This window comes from Apium graveolens, chromosome 6 (assembly GCF_009905375.1).
Source record: "Apium graveolens cultivar Ventura chromosome 6, ASM990537v1, whole genome shotgun sequence".
Classification (NCBI taxonomy): domain Eukaryota; kingdom Viridiplantae; phylum Streptophyta; class Magnoliopsida; order Apiales; family Apiaceae; genus Apium; species Apium graveolens.
Genome location: NC_133652.1, coordinates 92374104 through 92399685, shown reverse-complemented (window position 1 = coordinate 92399685; position 25582 = coordinate 92374104). Strand labels below are relative to the sequence as shown.

At 33.2% G+C, this 25582-nt stretch overlaps 1 protein-coding gene across 4 annotated transcripts; it reads right to left on the bottom strand.

The window, feature by feature from the left end:
- Positions 1 to 7401: 7401 nt before the first annotated feature.
- On the bottom strand, positions 7402 to 11352 carry LOC141668705 (uncharacterized). Of its 4 annotated transcripts, none has more exons than XM_074475687.1 (4): positions 11205 to 11337; positions 9772 to 10476; positions 8770 to 9676; positions 7402 to 8227 (listed from the first exon to the last, which is right to left on the bottom strand). In XM_074475687.1, exons 2-3 carry the CDS (start codon positions 10373 to 10375, stop codon positions 8829 to 8831), a joined length of 1452 nt encoding a protein of 483 aa, XP_074331788.1. In that variant the 5' UTR covers positions 10376 to 10476; positions 11205 to 11337; the 3' UTR covers positions 7402 to 8227; positions 8770 to 8828. The 4 variants fall into 4 exon arrangements, with proteins under 4 accessions (XP_074331788.1, XP_074331790.1, XP_074331791.1 ...); XM_074475689.1 differs by having other exon boundaries at positions 9772 to 10538; positions 11227 to 11301; XM_074475690.1 differs by lacking the exon at positions 11205 to 11337 and adding an exon at positions 10976 to 11147.
- Positions 11353 to 25582: the final 14230 nt, after the last annotated feature.

Genomic DNA, 25582 nt, shown 5'->3' with positions numbered 1-25582 from the left:
ACGCTAAATTTCATATAAACATATGCAGATGAAATTGATATATCAAATATTGGAGCTACTTCATTTCATCTTAATTGTAACCACCACAGTGCGGTTCATTTTAGAAATGCGTACGTCCATACGGTTTCAACACAGTATTTAGTACAATTTTTTAGAATATATGGTGATATATAAGACAATACATTACTAGATATTATTCAATTGCAGGTTAAAACTACCACAATTTGCTGATATTATGCATGTGAAGATAAGTTCAGAACCACCAAAAACTTTTTCAATAAATGAGATACAAGGCCTGGGTGATGAATTCATTGATGTTAGTATCCATTACTTATTTAATTATTTACATTAAGCATCATTGTTTGAGTAATTAAAACCCTATACATGTACATGCAGAAAAAATGTTACTGCAACTTGAAAGTCATCGCGATTCAAGAAACGGATAATTGGTTCCGCAAAATATGCTCATCATGCTATAATCCAACAACTACAGTTGATGACTCACAAAACTGCAAGCATTGCCCTAGAGAGGTTCCATATCCTATAACATGGTATAGTTTATTTCTACCATAAACTAATTACATTAACTCAAATTGCTGAATTTCTGAGACAAACATATTTGGTCAAACAGGTTTAACATCCTTTTGAGGGCTGGAGACAACACTGGTGAGATAGACATCTTGATGGAAAACAAAGCCGCTCAAATATGCTATGGGAAAGGAGCGGGTAAACTGTTCGAAGAGGTAACTACAAAATTTTGGTAAATAACAAAATATCAATTTAAAACTAAACAACTAATTTATGTTCCTAATATGATAGACAAACGAAATGATATTTCCATCTTTACTCAAGACAATTGAACAAAAGGAGTACTTCATGAAGCTTATCATAAAAAAGGAGAACATCAAATTCAAGTCGAGGCTGTATACTGCCATTAATATCAATAATAGGAGGAATATAAGCAATAATTCAGAATACCAGCCTAAACCAATTCAGGAGTCACTTGCAGAGGTAAAAAAATTATATATCACTATATGAACAATCATTTTTGGTATGCCACTAATGCAACATTTTGCTAAATTAGTCTTTTCTACATTAAACAGGCATCAAGTTCATCCTATCACCTGAATTCAGTTTCACAGAACTCCTAGAAATTAACAGAGATTTAATTAATTATTTATGGAGTATGTTTGTAGTTTTCGATCCATAAGTAGCAAAGTAGCAATCAGAGTTATATTAGATTGGCAAAATAGAAATTAAGCGCAAGAAATATATATGGTTATCGTTGCGCAATTAATTAAAGAGCTTTTCCTATAATACATCCTTCAAATTTAATTCAAACACATAGATATTTAAATTCAGATTCAACTGTCATACACAAATACATAAACAATATAAGTTAATAACACATTGTATCATCCATTATTAGAACGCAACTGAAAATATTCTAAAAGTACAATAAAGATTCATAAAATAGAGGAAACTAACTAATAAGCAATACCGGGAAATTGAAGTTTCCCCTATAAACAAACAGCAATTGGTTGTCACGAAAAAAGTTATTTTCCACAACAAACTCCATCCATCCAATACCAAATCTACATCGCCTTCTAGTCTTCAAAACTTCAACATTCCAATCCCTTCCACCATAAGTCAAGATAGTATTCGTTCTTTTGCCCCAGTCAAAATAAATTGGAAATAAATCTCTTCCAATATCATAATATTTAACACATTAAGTGAATAAGAGCAGTACAACTAAACATACATTTAGCAATAAACAAATCATTTCATAAGTTAACTTACCACGCCATGAAATTTTTTCCCTACATGACATTGAGAAAGTACAGCAACAAAGGACGAGGGTTCCTCAACCAGTGGTACATTATCATCTAAATAGGAAACCAAAGAAAATTATTACAAAGACTTTATAATTAATCAAAACACTAAGAGAAAAAAAATACCAATGGAAATGTTGTTATGTTGTTCCTCCAGTGACGAATCATTCGAATCCGAGTCTAATAGTGCAAGAGGTTTTAAGAAAAAAATATATCCAATTTAGAAATACTTTATAAGTAATGAAAAGAACAAGAGAAAAAATTGTTACCAATGGGATTGTTGTTCTGATGTTCCTCCATTAACGAATCATACGAATCTGAATCTGAGTCTAATAGTGCAAGATGATTTAAGAAAAAAAATCACTAAACACTTAAGAAATAAGGTCTATAAATATATGAACAAACTGTATATTTTGGTCAGTGTTGTCATGTGTTGGTGCAATTGAATTAATATCCAAATCAGATTTCGAACCTACAAATTCAAGATTAATGATTAATAAATAAATATTCATCAACAATAGTGTTAGATTACGATGTTTCCAATTTGTATAAAGATTATTCTATATTTATTAGGGTTGAGCATTCGGTCGGTTCGGTCCAAAACCGGACCAAACCGAATAAACCGAAAAACCGAATAGTCATTTTTTCTTGGACCGAACCGGACCGAAGTTATATTTTGGACCGGACCGAACCGAACCGAAATAATTCGGTTCGGTCCGGTTTTAGACCGAATAGACCAAAATTGTTTTCAAAAAGAAAATTGTATTAAAAATTAAATCACAAATTATAAATTTTAAAATAAAATTAAAGTAATGTGATATGTAGAGTTCTAATACTCCATAAATATAATTACAAATTAAAAATTTTGATTATAATTTTTAAGATATATGTAAAATATATATAATACGAAATTAAAGTATTTATGATTTGGTTTATTCGGTCTATTCGATCCGGACCGAAATATTTGTTAAAAGAACTGAATCGAACCGAATTTTATATCGGTCTATTCGGTCCGGACCGAATAGACCGAATTTCTGAAAAATTTAGGACCGAACTGAACCGAATTAGCACGGTTCGGTTCGGTTTTGCTCAGCCCTAATATTTACTAAACAGTGAAAATACCTCCTTTATTTGTACTCTCACTGACCAATACCATCTGCATCTCTTCATCAATGGCATTACCAATTAAATTCGCCAAATCACTTGCAGTTGAATGGTATTCAAGATTAGGTATCTCATCCACAGTAGGCTCATTAGACAATATTTTTTGGAACAATTCAACACGAAATTGACCATCAGAATTAACTAAATGATTCAAACCATCGGAGTTGTAAACCTCCACAATAAAATTTGCCGCACCAAAGTAGTCAAAAATAATGACATATTCATCTAAAACTTCATACTGCTCAAAGAAACCCTTTTAAACCATGTATTTTTCGATCAGAATGAAAATACATGAAAGAAGTTCGATAACCAGCACCAAGAGAAATATTGAGTGGATTTGAAATCCGATCTCCGTATTTCGCAACAAAAGCATGAGGAATTTCCTGAATATATTTAAGGAGTAAGAAAAACAAGAATGTAGTTAACTCCAAACATTCTTATATTTAACAACTTACCAAATGACCAAATTCCAAAGCATTCAAGGTAACAAATTTATAGAACCTCTGGTAAGATGTAATGACATCTAAACCTGTTCAGTATTAAAAACTGTCAGCCAATAACATATGAAGGAACGAAATCAATAAGTAGAAATTAAAAAAAATTAGAGGTACCATGAACAGAGTCATCTTTCTTTAGAACTGAAGGAGGGAAAACATCTACTTTGAATATGGGCATGTTAAATACATCAAGTGTAGGAACTACACGCATAACAAGGGTGTCACCAACATCTATGTGTGCACTATAAAGAAAATGATCCCACATCTTATCAAAATAGGCACATTTGTTCACCCATTTCACTCCAATTTTCCACATATGACTCTCCCATCCTAGCATTATATTAGTGCGGTCAACCTTCAAGTCTAATTGGTAACATGCAAACTCACACAAAACCTAAACAAAAATTACTATATAAGATACTGGAAATAAATTAAACATTTAAGTATTACAAAGAAAACTATCCTCAGACCAAGAATCATCCATACGAGGCGCCGTGGTAATCACCAATTTATGATGACAAGTGAAATTCTCCAAAACACTAAATTTGTTAGTAGAAGTCAGTACATCTATAGCAATATTATCATTCCTGCAATCTGTACATGATTCCAAATAACCTATTTCCAATCCGTAAGAGTCGAATATTTGGATTTTGAAGTCTGGTCCACCAAGATATGATAATAAATTCATGTTGTAAGGCGTGACACCAGAAAATTTCATCAGAGATTATAACTGTAGAATACTTTTCACATCTTTAAATAACATGCCGGACCAAACGTTTTCATTCGGAGCATGCAAAGTTACCATTTCTGATATGATATCAGGAGATGCAGTGAAAAAATTACTGGAAAGATTCTATTACGGAAAATTAAGAAATTATTAAGTAATTTTAAAAGGACCAAACTGTAAAAGGAAATACAAACAGAACAAAATATCAATTTAAGAGTGAAGGAAACACTTACAATTCTTCCAAATGCAAATGATTCGGCAGGAGAATGACATAGTACAGTATAGATGACCCATTCTCTAATGAAGATGAAAAGCACAAGAACATGGATTATGGACTAAGATGGAAGCAATAAACCCAATTGAAGAGATGATTTAGACAACAATTAGTTGAAGTTAATACTCAAAAGTAAATGGGCTTTAAGACATGCACATATGTCAAGAAAGGAAACGGTTGAAATTGTAGACAGTAATTAGTTTTTTTACAGTTCTCACAGGACACACAAATTCAAATTAAATTATTGGATCTAAAATATATATTTTTTTGATAATAATTGTTGCAATAATAATCATAACCTATGAAATAAAATTTAATAGAATATGAGGAATTAATGATTGTACAACATTAATAGATTTGTAATTTAATATATTGATTAAAATTTATATAATGTAATCACTTTTAAAAAAATTATGTTAAGGATATATAATTTTAAATTATATACATACGCTAAATAACATAAATTTGATTCTAACGAAATCACTGTTGGAAATCTTATTCCAATTAAATTTAACCATGTTTTTATTACACAGATTATATGTGGGAGTTCGATATTTTTAAAGATTCGTTCTGCCTCGGTACGTAATTTTGTTACATCAAGTAAATACATAAAAAATTACTCAATAAAAATATAATGGTTACGGTATATATAAGGGGTATCTACAAAAATTGACATGACGGCCGACATTTTTTTAAAGGGAATAAAAAAATAATATCTAATCATACGGTCGGCTTTTTTTCTTTTTTAGGATGCCAAAGCATAGCGGGCACAAGTCACTAGTCTGTATATACATCCTTTAATCAAATACTTTAGTGAAATAACATAAATTTAGTGATGTCTTAAAATAAGTAATTTATGACTTAAAATTAATAAGTGACTTAAAAGTGATAAGTAGATGAATACTTATAAGTTATTCAAGTATTTGGTTAATTTTACTTATAAGTTATAATTTTTTTTAACTTAAATGAATTAAAATAAATAATTTTTAAATATTATTATCTTAATTCATGATTTTTAAACTAACTTAACATTAAAAAACATATATTTAAAAACTAAAATTAATAAAAAGGTGAAAAATCTAAATAAATTGGGAAAAAATACGTCGATATTAACATTCAACTTATGAGCTTATAAGTTATAAATTCAACTTATAAGTTGGGTCGACAAACAGTCAAAAATAAATACTTACGGACTTATAAGTTATAAATAACTTATAAGCCCGTACACAAACATGTATTATCCCTGATTTAATTGATTAATTCCTGGTCAATATATTAAATCAGATTTTGTTTATAAATTTTTCTTTGTCATAGTATATATTATAATTTAATAAAATTAAAATATTATGGCCTCATTTGTTTCACAGGTTCTATAATCATGTTGTAACTTGAAATTACATGGAATCCGATTACAATATATTAGTTACCGTAAATAGTAGAAATATGTGTTTGGTTTGTAATATGTGATTTATTGTTACTTTATTTTTTTAATATGATTTACGTCTAAAACTATATTATTGATTATAATTTATCTAAAATAATAAAAACAACTTACTTGTTGAATGATAAATTAATTTAATTATAAATAATAATAGTAAAATAAAAGAGTAGCAATTAAACTTAAAATAAGATAGTAAATAAGATATATTATATATAATATTTTAAAGACAAACAAAGATATATAATGAAATTATTAATATGACATAATAATTTAAGAACCCAACCCGAAAACGAAATTTTAGTTCCGAATCGTGAAATTTTCACTTCTAATTTCATATACATTTTTACGCCAAGTTTGTTTAGTCAATTTTGTTTTTTTTTTATAATTTTTAAGTTTTTTTTATCGCAGAGAACTCATAGCCGCCATCTTTCGGGTGCGTATACGGGGTCACACAATATCCTGCAAACCAGGTAAACCAAGATAAACCGCATTTAAGCGAGACCCTGACATAATCATAAATTTTCCTCCTATTAGATTCGAAACTGTGATAAAAAAAGATAGTTATCCCCTGTTTAATGATAGATAAAAAAAACTTGAACTTTCTGGAACTACATATTTGTTAGAATATTAGAATATTTGTCATTGATTTGTTTTGTGATAAATACTAAGTGCTTGTTCGATTTGTAATAAAAATTTATTTACCAGGAAGGTTACATTTTCCGTGAAAATTATAATTATTAGGAAATAAAAATTAAAAATATAATTTTCAAAACAAGTTTTTCGTTTCCGGGGCAAAAAATGAGTGAAAATATCAAAGTGTCCCCCTTGTCGTATTTACAATAAACATCTTCTGAGATTAATATAAGGTAGTTCGGTAATTTCATGCTCCCCTGAAAACAAGAAAGAAACGTTTTAAAAAAACATTTCCCTAAAAAAATATTATTTGATTGTCGTAGGAACTCTATTCAACCAAAAAAAATTCCTAAAAATTGTTTTTTCCCATAAATTTGCGAAAAATGCAAATAACTTCACTTTACAAAATATTTTCCTCAAGATGTTCCCTAGTTTTTGCAATAGAGAAAAAGAAAAGATCCAGAAGAAAATATATCAACTTTTTTCTGCATAACTTTTTTTTCCATAAAAATGGAATGCTTAGAAATTAGAATAGAATTTCTAATACAACTTTTTATATAATTTCCGGTATATCAATTTTTTTTAAATAGTCGCTTCTTTCCTCAGAAACCTGAGAGCTCACGAGAGAATATATATATATATATATATATATATATATATATATATATATATATTTTTATTTATTTTTATTTTTTTTCTTTACCTTCTCTTCATTGCTTTTCTTTTCTTCCCTGTACAAACTCTCAAGCACAGTTTAGATCACGATTGGGAAATTAAGGAGAGTTCTCATAAGAAAACAAGAACTTCCGTACTTAAACGTCAATAGTTGTGATTCTTTTAATTTTTCCACCTTATTCTCTCTTTTATACTAGAAAAAGAAGAAGAAAGTACTCCAAACTCTGAAAACTTAAGGCCATAGTGCAGCATTACAAACTTCCAACCTCAATTTCTCAACACTGCATTATCTTAATACCATCCTTCAACAAAATATCTAGTTTATCCGTCTCAGTGAATTCTTTACATATTTTTTTGCATACCTGACACATTTTAAGGTTATTATAAAATACTCTCTCTTCCAATTGTTTACATTTCTGAGGAAGTGTCCGGCACGCATTTTAAGGTGCATAAAAAGTATAGTTATGTAACGTATTTTTACAATTTTCTTTTTCTGAATAAAAGTTGAATGTTTTAATTTTTATTCAGAAAAATAAAATTGTAAAAAAAAATTACAGAACTATACTTTATATGCACCTTAAAATGCGTGTCGGACCCTCTCTAAAAAATGTAAACAATTGAAAGGGACGGAGGGAGTTATAATTTTTTTTAATTTTTATTCATGTATAAAAGTTTAAACAGTAGATTTATATTTAAAAGAAAAAAATATTTAAAATTATTTAGGGAACCAGTTTTTACGGGATCCTTAAAATGCGTGCCGATCCCCGTAAAAGAATCCAGTAAAAGAATCCAGTGAGACGGAAGGAATATTAAGGAAGGAATATTAGGTTGTAGGGTTTTTTGGAAAGTTGGCCTTTGGGTTCTTTTTTTCTCCTGTGCTGGTGAAGCATCTCATTATTGAGTCCGGGTCCGGGTCCGGGTCCTAGTCCTAGAACTACTGCATTCAGCTTCACATGTCCCCTCATCTCATCACCAAATCTTGAGCTGCACATGCACAGATGGAGCATTTATCCCAAAATTTAATAGCACAATCACTGAAATTTGAAAAATATAATGGAAGGCTTTAATCTGGTTAACCATGACTTCATAGTCGATACATCTTTCATGCTTTTACCATCAAACTATAACAGAAAAGGCTTCAAGTAACTCATTAGTATAACTAACTGCAGTGAATTTCTTCTCACTGCAGTAACATTTTATTGCTTGGATTTTTTAGTCCTTAAGATTTTAGTAGGTACATAATTATGAAGTATCTATTTAACAGAAACAAGGGTGACATTCATGTTAAAAGCTTGAGTCAAAACAGATGCTCATCTTTTCATGACTTCTATAAAATTCTGTAAGATTCATCTGTATGTAGTAAAGCTACCCAAGTCAACGGTAGGTTCATAATGGTTAAAACTCAGTGGGAGATACTGGGATCCCTCTTTTGGTCAAAACAAACAAATCCAGGACTAGCAACTACAAACTGCATAAATAATGTACACAGTAAAAAGTAAAAAGAATGGAAAGAAATGATAATATACCTGCAAAAATTATCTGTCAACTACATGGATTGAAAATTGTTGCCCAGGAAGCTAAATATTCAAGACATATTAACAAGTTTTGCACGTTGAGTTTTTGGATCAACCTCAACTTTGAGGCCTAGACCAGCGAGTTCAGGCATATCCACAGATCCTTGAACCTCCAGTTCACTTACTTTCTGTTGATTTTCTTCATTTCCTTCCAATAAGTTCTTCATTGACCAGATTCCCCACTCCCTCAAGAATGGATTATCATCATCAGTTACACACTGTTGCAACAATACTAGAAGTTTATTATTTTCTCTAATCCAATCTTGTACATGCTTCCTGCGATATGCACAGTTGCCCACAACTGCAACAAGGTCCCTGCGGAAACCTTTATAAGGGCAACACTTGTCCGAGTCTGATGATGTTCCCTCATCAAGCTTCCCCTGTCTCACAGCTTTCCTAATTATTGCTGGAGGCTCAAGATCACAGAGCAGATCAAGAAGTAGTTCTAGAAATCCCGTTGACAGCAAAGACTCAACAGCATCAACAGATTTACCTTCACTATAATCACAGGCGCAAATATCTCTCAATATTGTCAGAGAGTATCCAAAAACATCGATATTGGGAAACCCAGTCGGAAGACCTGATTTCCCCCTTGATGTGAAATCAACAACTCCAGCAGCTTTTGTAAATATTCCAAGAACAGATAAAGCAAAATCATTAAATATGCTGATATCACTGATTTGCTCATTAAAGATTTTTGATAGGCTGCTCAACAGAAATGCTTGCTCAGGACCAAAAAGATCAATCTTCAATGTGGTATTATCACACGAAGATAATTTAGAGAATAAAGGTGATAAGTTTGATTCTTCGAGGCAGATTTTTGAAAGAAGTAACTCAAACCAATCTTCTCCAGAGCCAACTGATAATATCAAAGAAATATAGAAAGTTAAAAATACTAAACTCTTTTCGTAACAAAGATGAGAAAATATAAAAGCAAGTGAAACGACAATAAACCTGCTGAAGCAGTCCGAATAATCTCAATAAGCACAGGCAACCCTTTATCTGAGCAGATATTTGAAAGGAATCCGGGATTGCCTTCTAGGCATGTATAAAAAATCATACACAAAGGATCCAATGTCCCCCTCTCTCGGATTTGTGAGATCTCAACAATGTCAGGTGTAAATATTTCATTCCACACAGCATGCCGGTGTTCTTTACCCGCCAATGAGACATTTCCGAGAATTTGCAATCCTATCCTTACCATTTCAAAATCTGAAGAAGATCTATTGGCGGAAAGTATAATGGAATTAACAATTCCAACACCATTTTGTTCAATAAATGAGTTTTGGTTGATCAACTCCCCCGCACACAAGTTTCTAAGGAGCTTTAGAGACGATAAAAGTATATGGCGACAAGAAGCGTCAGAAACACATTGGCAGAGCTTAAGTACTATAGTCAGGACATTTCTGGAAGCAAGTTGTGTGCGTCCATCAGTTTCCCTGGCAAGTTTTATGAGCCGTTCCAAGGCTATCTCTAACGTAGACGAGTTTGAAGCGATAAACAAAGACTGCAATATATCTTGTGGTATGGAGAGTTTTAATAACTGAGCATCGTCCATGGCAGAAATTAAAAGGTACACTTAAAATCAACAGAGAATGCTACAGCACCGCCAATTACTCAGTTCTTCTTACACCACGAAACCATAAGAGTTGCACAAATCTGCAAAAGGTTATTTGCACTAATGAAAATAAACATCATTGACCAATAAGAGTTGCACAAATCTGCAAAAGGTTAAAATGATCAAACTCCTCCGGCACCACATTATTTGCACTAATAAAAATAAACATCATTGATCATACAAAATGAAATGAGCAGGTTATAAAAGTTAAGCCATCGGTTACTTAAAATATAGAATCATTATTCACTAGTATTCATGAAAAGTTGGCACAAGTACAATCAAATATATGTAAGTTTTTATTTCCATATGCAGCATAAAAGTCTAGACTACAACCCAAAAGAATATTTAATACATCTAGCATAAAAAGGGAGCGCATATTTCTGTTTTTGCAGCAATTTCCAAATATGAAGATTGAAACTACACAGCTCAAGAAGCCTGACACATAGCCCTTGTCAAAATAAATATGCAATTGGGGGGAAATCAGCAATACAAAACACATAATTGCTGACAAAATATAAGACAAGTATAAAAAAACAGTACTTGAAGCTAACTAAGCCAAGTTGAAAGAATATCTAAAGGGTGTAAGGGCCTTCCAAGGAAAACATAAAACAATGGAAATTCCCCAATTAAATAAATATGTGGTTTTATGCAATAAGTTGTTTGTGGAATTTTATCGAACAGTTGGCAGGTATTCAACACATCCACGAACAAGCAAGCATACGAGAGTAATATATATGTGTATACAGTTTGAAAGACCGAGTAGACATACAGATAGGTAATAGGGCAAATACCAAATAATTTCACCGCCCATGTAGACACCGCCAGTCCGCCACCACCCAAATTATGAAACCTGGAATCAGAAGAAAAACTCTGGCGGGTGATAAAAAAGGGTTTTTACACAATATTTTTTTACATTTTTTCAAAATTAGAAGTATTTAAAAAAAAAATTGAATAAGATATTTTGGTAAAATCTAGACCCGGCAATTCGTTCGTGTCGTATATTTTCATGTCGTGTATTTTCGTGTTTCGTGTACTTAAATGTCAAACACAAAACCGAGATGTTTAGGGTTCGTGTATATTCGTTTTCGTGTACTTTCGTTTCGTGTTGTGTATGTTGTGTTAATTAAATATTATTATATATTAAATTTAATATTAATATAAATTAAAATATAAGATTTTTAGGTAGAAAAATTATAAAATATATGAAAAATATATATTTAGATCTCAATTTTATACAATATAATGAAATCAAATAATATTTTAAAAATAAATATGCATACATTTATTATAATTCGACATATATTTATAAAAATTATTAAAATTTAATTATAATATTTATTTATATCGTATACTTCGTGTCGTGTCGTGTACTCGAAGGTTAAATACAAAACTAACACTACATCTTACATCTTGACTGTGTACTTTCGTGTTCGTGTACTTTCGTATCGTGTACAAAAAATGTAAATACAAATACTAAATTTTCGTGTCATTTCGTGTCGTGTAAGTCGTGTCATATCCAAAATTGTCGGATCTAGTAAAATCTATATTATACTAAATGAGAGACTGATATTATCTTGCTGATGTGTTAAGCTCTCGTTAAATAGCTGATATCATCGAATATTATGTGTCAAACTCAAATTAATTAATTTGATGATATTACCTTTCACTAACATTTTTTACTAATTAATTATACTTTCAATGTCTCTTTTTCATTATAACCTCCACTTATTCTCTATCTTCCTCGTTTTTCATTTCTCTCTCCTCATTTTTAAAATTTCCACTAATTATCTCTTTCACTAATTTAAATATTCATCAATTTATTATATTTTTTTATAATTTAAATGTTTATATTTTTATAATTTTATTCTATTTTTAAACATCATAATATGATATAAATATAATACATATTAAAATTAAATTATTTTAAAATAAATTTTTATAAAAAAATAATATAACCGGGTATCTGCCTGAGAATTAATATAATATAAAATATGTGCATTGTCTTGTTAAGGAGCCCGAAGAAAATAAGGCATCGACTGAAAATTAAGGATGCAATGCAAGTGGAATGCAAGTGATTAAATAATGAACACGGTTACACGAAATAATCGAATTATGTTTGATAAAATTCTTAACATATGCTACTAGGATGCACGGCCTGATTATAAAAATTTTAATTTTATTATTTTATTATTTTATATAAATAAATTGTAAAACAATAATTGTATATTATGAAACATGGTGAAATTAAAATATTTACTTATTATTTTGTATGTGTCATATTATTAAAGGATTCAAAATTTTGATAGTTAAAGTGTTAAAATGTCCTCCTACTTCGCTTCTCTGCGCGGATACATAAAGAAAGTGGAGTCTTGGATAATTTGGTATTGTTTTTTTAAATATTGTTTGCCTAATTTTTTCTTGATTTATTAGTTATATTTTGAAAAGTGTTAGCATACTTTTCGGGAAGATGTTCGTCGACCGACTAAACGAAATCATATTTTCCTTATAATATATACGTAGGCATCTTGCGAGTACAAACAGTCTCAAACGTAAGAGCAGTCGTTAAAACTCGAAACTCACAAACCATAGCATTAATTACTAACGCATCCTAATTTTCATTCCACAACAATAACATTTAACAAAATTGTATAAAACTCCATAAAAATAATTTTAGTCCTTAAACACATATTTAAAGGTATTTATTCGATATTTAGTTTCACTTTAGTGATTCAAATTATATCCCGTTAAATCAATTAATATCTTTTTAATCTTAATAATATATATAAAGGAAAACCCCCGGGAGCTTCAGAATCGCTCAAATCATATTTATCTATTTTTTATAGCTCCTTTATTTAGATTCAAAAAAATTAAATTTCCTTATTTATATTCGAATAAATAGGGAGGACAATAAATATTTAAAAGTCAATCCTATTTAGAATTAACCTTATTTATATTCAAATAAATAGGGAGTACAATAAATATTTAAAAGTCAATTCTATTTAGAATTATATATCTTCATCTATTTTTAATTCAATCATATTATTTTTTTTCCCTATAGCTCCTGAAATTTAATTGCTTTATATTACATTTGCTTTTTTAAAAATCAAGTTTTAAACCTACAAATAATCGTTTACATATTCGAAGTAAAAAAAGATTAACGAAAAAGAATAACCATAAAAATTCAAAATATAAAAGAACAACAAAAAAGATTATATCTACCTGAGATAAATATGAAATCTATTATAGGTAGGAAAATTCTAATATAGGAGGATAATAATAAAAGAAAATGGGTTTAATACTAATATACTAATTCTTTTACATTTTTGACTACCGACAACCCATCTTCTACTTATTTTTACGGAAATAAAAGTAGAGAGGGAGTAGAACTTCGGCTCTGAAAACAAATCAGAGAGGAAATCGAAACCTCCGGCCTCATCTACATATATCAGATGTGTTCAATAACGATGCAGTGCTATCAGATCTTATCGCATAGTAAGTTTTTCTAGAATTATCGTTACTCCTAATTACAACTATCATAATCTTTATAACCCCAATTAATTTAACTTTTCGTTTGTTGGTTGTTTTGGCAGATTTAACTTTATTGTTGTGGACTACATACGTTACTGATCATGGATTATTCTTATTTGAATAGTTTGAACAATGAGAAGGATACTTGGATGATAAAGGTGCGAGTTTGTCGTCTCTGGCAATCAACAAATCCAAAAAAAAAATTATGAGTTAATTAGCACTGACATGATTTTGCTCGATGAAAAGGTATGTTTTATTTTAGTTTTTCATAATTATAAAAATCTGTTGTTCCCCCAATTATCTAATAGTAAATAGATCATAATATGTAATATTATTTTGATTACCAGGAAAATTTAATTCATGTAACAATCCGGAAACATCTTACTCATCGCTTTGAATATATAATAAAGGAAGGTTCTATATACAGTATTCGAAATTTGAAAATTGTTGAAAATACTGGCACATATAGACCACTGTCATGCTGATATAAGGTTCTTTTTTTTCCTACAACTGCAATTAGAAATTTAGAAAAAGATGTTGTCGCAATTCCACTCCAAGGATTTCAATTTGTATGCCCAGAAACAATTGAATCCCGTATCAATGACCCATTTGTTCTCACAGGTATTGCAATTCGTTCATTTTTAAAGCATCTCACTTTCTAACACAACTCAATTCTAAATTTACTTCAAATATTGATTTTGTATTTTATATCTTTTTCATAATATTTCAGATGTTGTTGGCTGTCTGCGTAGTTGTCGTGATAATACTTACATTATTGTTGGTGGCTGGAAAAAAAGAGATCTCAAAATCTTGAGAGACCAGTAAATTCCTATAAATTGCCCATGACTTTTAAATTGTGTTTTAATGATATATTTGTTATGCTAACTCATCTAACAATTTCTTTTATTTTGTAATTTATTTGTTTAAAAAATAATATATGAACTTTAATTTGATTTAAACTCAAATTTTATGGGCCACTTGTGTAGTATACATTGTTTGCGGCATATCTGGAGTTCTAGAAGTTTGATTCTGACGATTAAACAACCCCATAAAGCTTGTGAGAAAAATTTAATTCACAAGTAGTTTTGAATTTAAAATCCAGTTGAATCAGCTAAGAATCTGAGTCAAAAAGTCAACTATGAAATTTCACTTGCTCGGAATTTCGTTCTAATTAGGAATAAATATTAAAAATCAGATTACCTAATTTAGGTCATAAATTTAGGTAAAAAGACCTATAATAATTAAAACTTATTATAGCATTTTTAAAATAGAAAAGAAAAATAAATTGTTACTAACATATTCAAAATGGAAAAGACTTATAATAATTAAAACTTATTTTAACTTATTCGATATAGAATAGATAAATAAGTTGATATTAACATATTCGAAATAGAAAAGAACTCCGTGTCTTTTTCATTATATCTCCTTCATACCTACAATAAAATATTAATATTTATTAAATAAAAATCCAAATCAATGTAAAATAATAAAAATATCAAGATAATATTAAGATAAAGTCCATACTCGTTTGTTAGTGTAGAAGTGTAGATGAGTTATAAAGAAAAGCCTTGCAAGTAATGAATAAATTTAGATTTAGTTCTGTCTTGAAGCATAAGGGTTGGGAAGTATAATGATATTTGACATAAACCCATATCCAAACTTGTAGATATTATTATACACACAACTTAACATAAATTACATGCTCTAAGATATATCAGTAAGATATATCAAGAGATGTTTTAACTAACCTCCAAATTAAGCTATTGCGCCACCATAACATCTATATAGGATTAATATATAGATAATAAACATATTTATGTCCATATGTAAGTCTCTTATGTTTTAAAAACAAAAAAAAATAAGCAATTTCTTGTACCTACAAAACGAAAAAAAATAAAAAGTTAATAAAATTGTTGAAAGAATCATCAATCGATCAGTTTTTTTTAAAAAAAAAACTATTTATGTCCATATATATAGGATCTTAATAAAACTTTATTCTTGAATTGAATAGAATTTTAATTAAATTATACTTTTATATACACTTGAATTTTATTTCAACTTCTATATGAATTTGGATTTTATTTTCTAAAATATAAGAGCTAAATAAGGAAGTTTTCTATTCTATATAAACTTGAATTTTATTTTATTTTTACTTCTATAAACTTAGATTTTATTTTCTAAAATATAGGACCTAAATAAGGAAATTTTAATTTTTTGAATTAAAATTTAGGAGCTCTGGGAAAAAAGATAAATATGATTGAAGCGATTCTAGAACTTCCAGGTATATATATATATATAACATATATTGATTGATTTAACGGGGTATCATTTGAATCACTAAAGTGAAACTAAATATCAAATAAATAACTTTAAATATGTGTTTAAGAACTAAAATTATTTTCATGGAGTTTTATACAATTTTGTTAAATGTTACTGTTGTGGAATAAAAAGTAGGATGCGTTAGTAATTAATGATAGGGTTTGTGAGCTTCGAGCTTTAATGGCTGCTCTCACGTTTGGGACTGTATGTCCTCGCAAGATGCCTACGTATATCTGTGTTATAGAGAATCAAGCCAAAAACGTAGTTCTAGATTGAGGGGTAGAGCTCTTTATATAGAGGTGAGTCTAGGGTTAGACTTGTGTTGGAAAACTTGGTGGACAAGTCTCCAACTTAGATGATAATTAAGACTCATGTAAGGGAAGGAATTCCAGAACCTTCCTTGTAGTAATTTGTGTTCGTTTTGGATACATGTCTTTGCTATTCTGGTCGTATTGGTCTAAGTTCGTGGAAATCTCATGTCCATGGATCTTGGTGACCTCCACTAGTGGGTTTGACCGCATGGGCCGTTTCTAGCCTGTTATGTGCCTAGACTAGTCTGGTATGTATTGGGCTTTGGACAAAAAGCCCAAGTGTAATTAATGTGACATTTAATGTGTCTTTAAGATGTATTTTCTATCCAAATCATTTGCCCCCAACTTTCGGGAATACTGCTCGAGCTTTCGCGGAAGTTATAATGGTCTATTCGCGAGTCGGGGTACTTTAGGCCCTTCATGGTTATCGTTGTTTCATCGTAAAGTGTGGAGAGACCTATACGTCTACAACGACCTATATAGTGTGAGTATACTCACTTAAGGCCTTTGCACATGTTAACTGGATAGTGTTTAACACTAAACAATCCTAATCGGGACTAAAAACCGAGCATTTATCACCCCTTAACTTTTGTCAAGGTTAATTATAGAGTGAAAGCTTCTAACATGCCCTAATCAGGGCTAATCAGCCCTAATCAGGGTTAATTTCCATGTATAAGCCGTTAACTAGGCTTAAAAGAGCCTAATTTTAAGCTAAAATGCGCTAATTGGCCTTAATCGAGGCTAATCTGTCCTAATCGGGGCTAATTCGTCTTAATCAAGACTAATTAGTATGTACAAGACACCAATTATCCCTGATCCACACTAATCATGTGAATGAATAGGTTAAATGGCCCTAATCGGGGCTAATTATATCACACGAGTCACTATTTCCCCTTAATCCAGGTTAATTACGTGTAATATACACTAATCGGGGCTAAGTCTCACAAATCGGCCCTAATCGGAGCTAAATTTAAAATCCTGAAAATTTAAAAAAAAATCAATTTTTTCCCTTTTTTCCAATTCTTGCAAAAAATTCAGAAATTTTCACAAGAGGGTCTCCGGAATTCTGCAGGTACCCCTGGACCAGCCTGCAGGAGGTCTTGCTCGGCCAAAAGGCCATCATTTTGGCCCGGTCGGCTTCTCCTGGTTGGCCTAGGGGCAGAACCCCTGCTAGCCAAGGGTGGTTGTCCTGATTTTTTTTTTGCAGAACCTCCTACCCAGTTTCAAGCTCTTCATGTGGCTTGTTATGCTTTGTCTGCTCTTGGTTGGCCATGGAGCTCACCCCATGGTAGTCCTAGAGCCCCTTCTGTCTCTTCTGTCCTTGTTTCAGTGAACGTTCTGTACTCGTTCTACTGAACGTTCTGTACTCCACGAGCTTGTTCTCGTAGACGTTCTAGTCTTTACGAAACTTATTTTTACTGAGAGCCATATTTTTCAAGAAATTTTAAAAAAAATCACAGGAGGGCCACCGGAAAACCTTTACGAAGACCTGGGCCTATCCTGCAGGGGGTACTGGTTGGCCAAAAAGGCACCATTTTTAGCCTAGTCGGCCAAGCCTACTCTTGGTCGGCCATTGGGGCACCTGCAGGGTGGTCTAATACATCGGGAGGAGAACGTTCTCTGAACTTGCTACGGTGGAAGTCATACCCTTCATGAAACTTATTTCCGTGAACGTTCTAGTATTCACGGAACTCGTTCTTGCCGACATTCTGATCTTTATGGAAATCGTTCTCGCAGATGTTCTAGTCTTTACGAAACTTGTTTCCGTTGAGAGACAAATTCCCAAGAATTTTCAAGAAATTCCCTAGGTGGGCCACCGGGAAACCTTCAGGAGGCTCTGGAGCAAACCCACAGGGGATCATGGTTGGCCAAAAAGGTCCCCACATGGCCTGGTCGGTCAATATTCCTCTTGGTTGGCCATGAAGCCACTTCCAAGGTGGTCATGGTCGACCGGGAGGCGACCGTTCTTTGAACTTGTTATGGTGAACGTCCTAATCTTTTTTGGTGGACGTTCTACTCTTGTTCTGGTGAATGCTTTGTTCTTCACGAAACTTATTCAGCTAAGAATCTGATCTTGCTCTAATCTTAATAGGTTTCTCCAATCATGGTAATTAGCGTAATTAATCCTCAGTTAGGACTAACGACTTATGTTTAGCCTCAACCAAGATTTTCTTGGAGGACTGATACTATAAGCGACACTCTACATCGCTTTCTTCGTTTATTATGTCCTTTCTTCTGATTTTCTGATCATTTTCTTCACCATTTTACGGTGTTTTTTCGAGAGGTACCTGCTAACGCGAACCAGGCAGAGTTGTGACTTGCTGTCGCAGGTAGCTCTTTTCCTATAAAAGAAGATGAGAAATGTTCATTTTCATTCACACTTTCATTTCTCAACTTCTCTCAAACACTCTTAAGTTTTTCAGAAGCTCTCAACTTCTCTCAAGTTCTTCCAAGATGTCTCAAGGTCAAGGTCTTAGCAAATTATCCCTCGCAACCAAGGAGGCCATGTAAAAGAGAGCTACAATCTGTTCTTTGAAAGGTATAGCTTTTGTCTCCCCTTACTCCATTAATCATTGTTCCAACAGCTTGAAGAGCATGCTGGATGAGCGGGTTGATGAGTACCGAGTACTTTCCATTTTAATGCATTCCACCACAAGGGTGTGGTCGGTGAAGAGGACGTCGAGGAGATTCGGTCGAGTTACCCCTGGCCCGGGTGCATAGAGGTTCACAGGGCTAAGCCTAACGAGAGGACTTGCAACCTCAGCCCCTAAAGATTATTCGTGTGAAGGCAACCCTAAAGTCTGGGTTAAGGTTCCCATTGCACCCTTTTATCCCAAGGCTCCTTTATAAGCTGAAGATCCACTGGTGTCAGCTTTACCCCAAAGGGGTGGGCATTCATCATCCTCTTCATAGTGAGGTGCAATGACATGGGCATCCCACTGAGTGTTACAATGTTCTGAAGCATCTTTATGATGAAGCGTCTCCTTTAAATAGGCCTGGATGGGTCATTTTACAACATAGGCCTCATGTTCCTCACATAGTGAATACGAGTTCTCTCCATGACTCAATTCATCGCTGGAATAAGAAATTTGTAGTCTTGGAATGAAAATAGGGAGACTGGGGGTATACTTCATACACGACTTCAGTAGTCATGTTGACAGCTCTTACTACATCCTTCATCTTTCAGATGTCGAGCTCCATGACCATGATCTCCTTATTGATGACGATGGGAGAACCCCCTATTGGAAGTTCGTCAAAGAGACCAAACTCGTCGAGGCTGGCATTAGCAGGCTCTCTAAAGAGGGTATCTATTTTTATTATACTTCAATTTTGTGCAAATTTATTCTTATATCTATTTTTCTTTCATCTCATTTCAGCTACTGAGGCTCTTGATGCAATGACTGACAAGAGTGACGTGGTTATGGGGAGGATGGAAAGAGATGCAGCCAAGTAGACTAACCGCATCCCCAAGGTTCCGACTTTCCTCGTGGCATCTGGCTCCGGCAAGAAGAGGCTCATAGATTTTGATAAAAGTGTGAAAATCCCTTAGGAACCTTCATGGGGCATCTCCACCAATGATTCGATACTTGGGAGTCTGGCCCTAGCTCTTGAGTGGTCAAAGAACTGTGTTACTTCTCTTGACCTTCTGTTCATCTCCTCGGGTGAGTAGTTTCTCGAAGACGAAGTGTCGGGGGCTCATGCCTTGTACCGGGTAAATTTCAACTTGTATAAATTTTCATTCAAGTGCACTTCTTTTAGAATTTCGAAAAAGTTTCATAGGAAGGCCTCGAAGAATACTTCAGGGGGGTCTGGACCATCCTTACAAGAGGTCCTGGTCGGCCTATTTGGCCTTCCATATGGCCTGGTCGGCAAAGTATGGTCTTGGTCGGCCGGGGCTTTATATGTTGGGGACTCGACTCTTTAGAGTCTTATTCGTGTTTAGTATCTTGACCCTTATATGAGTTAGCCTTTTTTATGACTCCTCTTTGTATCTTTCTTGTCAGGCCAACGCTTATTTTGCCGCATCCTCTACTCAGAGCATAAAGATGAGGAGTGACTATGTAGTGTTGCAGACTTATATGAACAAGATGAAGTTCTCCTCAGATGAGTGGGATCTAAAGCTCACCGTGCGGAAGACAAGGTTGCTGTCTTGGAGAAGAAATGCACCAAGGAGATGCAGAAGAGAAAGAAGGAGTGGAGGGAACTTGTGGACTCATATCATAGATCCGCAGCGTTTACTCAGATGATGGACGACCATGAAGACAATATGCACCCCGTGAACTTGTCCTTAGGATGACAAAGGGGCGTTAAAGATTTTCATATCTTGTATCTGGACGGGGTCGATCCGAGTCTCTTCACTTGCCCCTGGAGATGCCTGTTATGGACCCATCCAGGCAGGCCTCCAGGTCTATGCCCGTGACTTTCCGCAAGTGGTCTCATTACAGTTCAAGCAGCAGGGATTCTGGTTCTAAGGGTAAGGCCCCTTTAAGAAGTCCCAGTTCTATAGCAGCCCTCAATGGAAAAATCAGGGAGCCGGTTCCAGGGAGCAGCAGCTCCTCCTCTGATGCAGATTCGGATGGGGAAGAGGATGATGATGAGGATGCCTGGGGAGCGGGGAATAACGAGGAAGAGGACTCTTCTGTGGAGTGATTGTAATAGCCTTATATGGCTTTGGGTGCCACATGTGGCTTTATTTTCAGAACTTGTTTATTTGAACTATATTGGCTTGTAAACTATTGGTGCTTCGGGACTTAACTTTTGATCCTTCGGGATATTTATTTATGCATTTCATTTAGTTTTATTTCATACTTGTATTTTATTTTCGGCATTTGGTCCTCCAGGACTTGTATTTTTTAGATGCCCGTACTTAAATAAATTGGTAGACAAGATGATAGAAATAAACTCGCATAAATAGATAATATCTCTGAAAAACGGGTTCAACCCTTACATCGGATGGTTTCGTCAACCTTATTCATAAACTTAATACTAACTACTAGGAACATGTTATGAATGCCCTAAATATAATAAACCTTCAGGTTTGAAGCGTGCCAAGTGCGGGGTACTTCATCACCGTTCAGGGTCTCTAACTTGTAGGATCCTTGTCCTAATGTCTTTCTAACCTTATAAGGCCCTTCCCAGTTAAGGGCTAGCTTTCCTCTCTCCCCGACTCCCGATGCCTCAATCTTTCTTAAACCAAGTCTCCTTGCTGAAAGAACCTTTCCTTAACCCTTCTATTGTAATAGAGGGAGGCTCTTCGTTGATGCTCTACATTGCGGGCATTGGCCTCATCTCTGACCTCATCAATGAGATCGAGAGTGAGCCTCATTCCTTCTTCATTGGTTTTTGGTTCGTAAGATTCAACCATATGTGATCCATGGGTGAATTCCAGGGGCACCACATCTTCGGCTCCGTAAGCCAGCATAAATGGGGTAGCTTCAGTCGTCACTTTGCAGGTGTGTTAGGAGCAATTGATGATATCAAACAGAAACTACCATAAGCATCGACTGATGATGACTATAAGCATCGACGGATGATGACTACAAACATCGACGGATGATGACTACAAGCATCAACGGATGATGACGATATCTATGGATATTGATAATTGACGGATAATGATATCAACGGATGATTATGTCAACGGATGATGAAATCAGTATTTGTCGCATCAGTTGATCTTTGAGGAGGGAAAGGAAACATGAACTCAAGGCAGTGAATGACTTTATCTCAAAAGCAATTGTATAGGTTTTTGTGTTGTTAATAGAATAAGATTCCTTATACATTGGTAGTTGTTATGTCCCGAAGTATTGTAGAAGGGGGGGTTGAATACGATACTCACTAAATTAAAAAATTCTTTCAAATCTTTTGCGGATATAAAATTTAGAGCTCGGTTAGTGGTTCCGTGTACTTGAGGTGAATAGTGTTTGGAACAATAAAACAAGGAACACAAGATATTCGGGGAAATATATATTCATATATAAATCCGTGAGGGTGTTGTTATACTCCGGTAAATAAATTAACCGGCTACAATCTAAGAACAACAAAGTTCCTAGCTTCTACAAAGATTTACAAATCAAATCTTATACAATGATCTAACTTTGAGTTTGTCCAAGGATTCTATTACCGGATAACGATTGTAATGCCCCTATGAATATACAAGAGTTAAATAGGGAAATATAACATTTTTCCGGTGAGAAATTAAACGGATATACAAGGTGTTTGAGCTTCTCTGAAAATCTTTGCTGATTGTTATATCAGCTCTCGTTATATTGGAGAAGAAGATAAAAACACATAACAATTCAATATGTTGATTGATTAATTTCTTCTGCTTCAAAGTGTAGACTATATATTCAAAATATAAATATGTGGTTATTTATTTACCACATAAATCAATTAAATGATCAACAAAGTTGTGGATGAGAAATACTTATTCCAGGGAGAGCTTTCTTTAACTTGCGACTACAAGGAGTTGTAAGAAATACTTGAATAGTTTCCAAGTAGTAACTGGTGACCAAGAGGATACAAGGAGGGATTTTTTACTTAGTTTTTCATCCATCCAAGCTAAACTGCGACCATGGATTACCTTGGGGGGATTTTTTGCCTTAGTAAAATTCCATCCATGCTAACTGATGACCACAAGGTACCAAGGGGAATTATTTTGTCTTAGAAAAATTTCCATGCATCTAACTAGCGACCACAAGGTACCAAGGGGGATCATTTTGCCTTAAAAAATTCCATGCATCTAACTGGCGACCATAAGGTACCAAGGGGGATCATTTTGCCTTAGATAAATTTCCATGCATCTAATTGGTGACTACAAGGTACCAAGGGGTATCATTTTTCCTTAGAAAAATTTCCATGCATCTAACTGACGACCAGAGGGTGCATACATGCATTTTTGATTTTAGTTTGGCTCTTATTTATTCCCTGAGGCTCGTACCAAGTCAAGATCAGTTCCTGTAAATAAATATTGAACTGTATTACTAGGACATTGTTTCTGATATTAAATATACTAATCAGGGTGACTCATACTACAAGGTAGTGATCACTTTGACTTAGATTCTGTAGAGCACTGCACTCCCAAAGTTGTCCAGTCTTCAAGTCTTCTCTATGAGTCTTCGTATTAACCATATAACTTGCATTCCTGAATATGCATCCTCACTTAACAATCTTTTTACTGATAATACTCAAATTCCTTTCACGAAACGCTGACGCCTAGTGCAACTGGTCTGGTTCACAGAAGACTAACTCCGATTTAGGTCTTCGTATTATAGCCTTGATTACATTGTTAAGCTTGCAACAGCTTTATCACTTCGAACACTTACTGTCAACAAACAAATGTACTTTCACTGTAATCCTTTCTAGTACTATAGACAACATCTTCATTGCTACTACAATCTTGAATACTTCATTCACTGTTCTTCACCGACGCTTGAACATATAGATGAACTCCTGTCGGTGAGTATAACTTCAAGTCTGCAGCTGTCTTCTTTAACCTTTATCTTTTACCCTGTCTTCAATTCTTCAGATTCCTATGCTTCGAACACTGTCTATCTTCAATCAATGTCAATACACTGAAATCTTCCGGTGACACTTGTACACTGAATCTTCATCATTTCTGAAACCCTGAAAGTCTTTAACCTTTATTCTTCACTGTTACATGAATATATTAATGAACTTCTTTCAGCGACCTGTAAACAGACTTCAAGCTTTCTTCTAATCTTTTGATTCGTTATATTTGCCTTGTCTTCATTTCTTCTGATTTCTTGTGTAGTCGTAGTATTATTAACCTGTCATGTTCTAGTGTTGTTCTCATGTTGAGTTATCACATAACTGTTCATACAACTACGCAGTCTCACCAACAGTAGTTGTGCTATATATAAAGCACAGTTTAGGTTTATGCTATAAGCATTGCAACATTGTTATATCTTCTTCATAACCTAGCAGCTTTCAAGGATATTTGTTCATCCTTTTGAGAGAGTAAAATTATAATAAGTTTTTATCAGTTAATATAAAAACTGTTGATTCTGTTGAAACTTTGGCGAATTGATTAAATTAATTGTATTCACTCCCCTCTACAGTTGATTAAGGGCCTAACAATTGGTATCAGAGCTTGTTGTTAACGTACAAACAGTTTAAGATCTGAAAATCAATCAACCATGTCAGACAAAGAAGAAGAAGAAACACAGAATCTGAATCCAAAGTGACCACCCCCAGCCACATCATAGATAAGCAGCAACATGAGTAAGTATGAAGCAATCAAGGTGCCTATCCTGAAGATACATGAATATCCAATCTGGAAAGTCAGGATGGTCATGTGCTTGGAAGTCACAGATCCTGTGTTAGGTCACACACACTGTAGAGGGGGTGAATACAGTGTATAAATACAATCAAATCGAACTTTTATTATTTCAAGTAACAGAAAACAAACTTTATTGAAACAATAAACTCTGTTACAGTATGGAACTGTTACCTCTCAGTAATGAATAATTATCACGAGAGCTGCTAGGGTTACAATGAATAATCTTCTCGAATATGATAACACTTATAGTATAAACCCTATGTATGTGTTTATATACTACACAGTTACAAGATAATCGCTAATTGATATGGAATATAATTCTGCTTCCTAAAATATATCAATCAGATATCTTTTCTTCCAAGTATTATATTCTTCATAGAACTCCTTCTTCATGCATATCTCTTCTTATGTTTATCTCGATCTTCTTTCCTTTAATCAGCTACTATCCTTATATGAACATACTTCAGCACTTAAGTTCTGATATCCATCTTCTGATGATTATCTCCTGATAATATAAGTACTGATATCCTTAAGTCCTGACTTCCAGTAAGTACTGACTTATCCTGTTTAAGTAAGATCTGAAAACTAAACATAAATCATATTAGCCATGACATTATCAAATATATCTAACAATCTCCCCCAACTTATAAATTAGCAAAATATACAAGTTTAACAGATATTTGATGA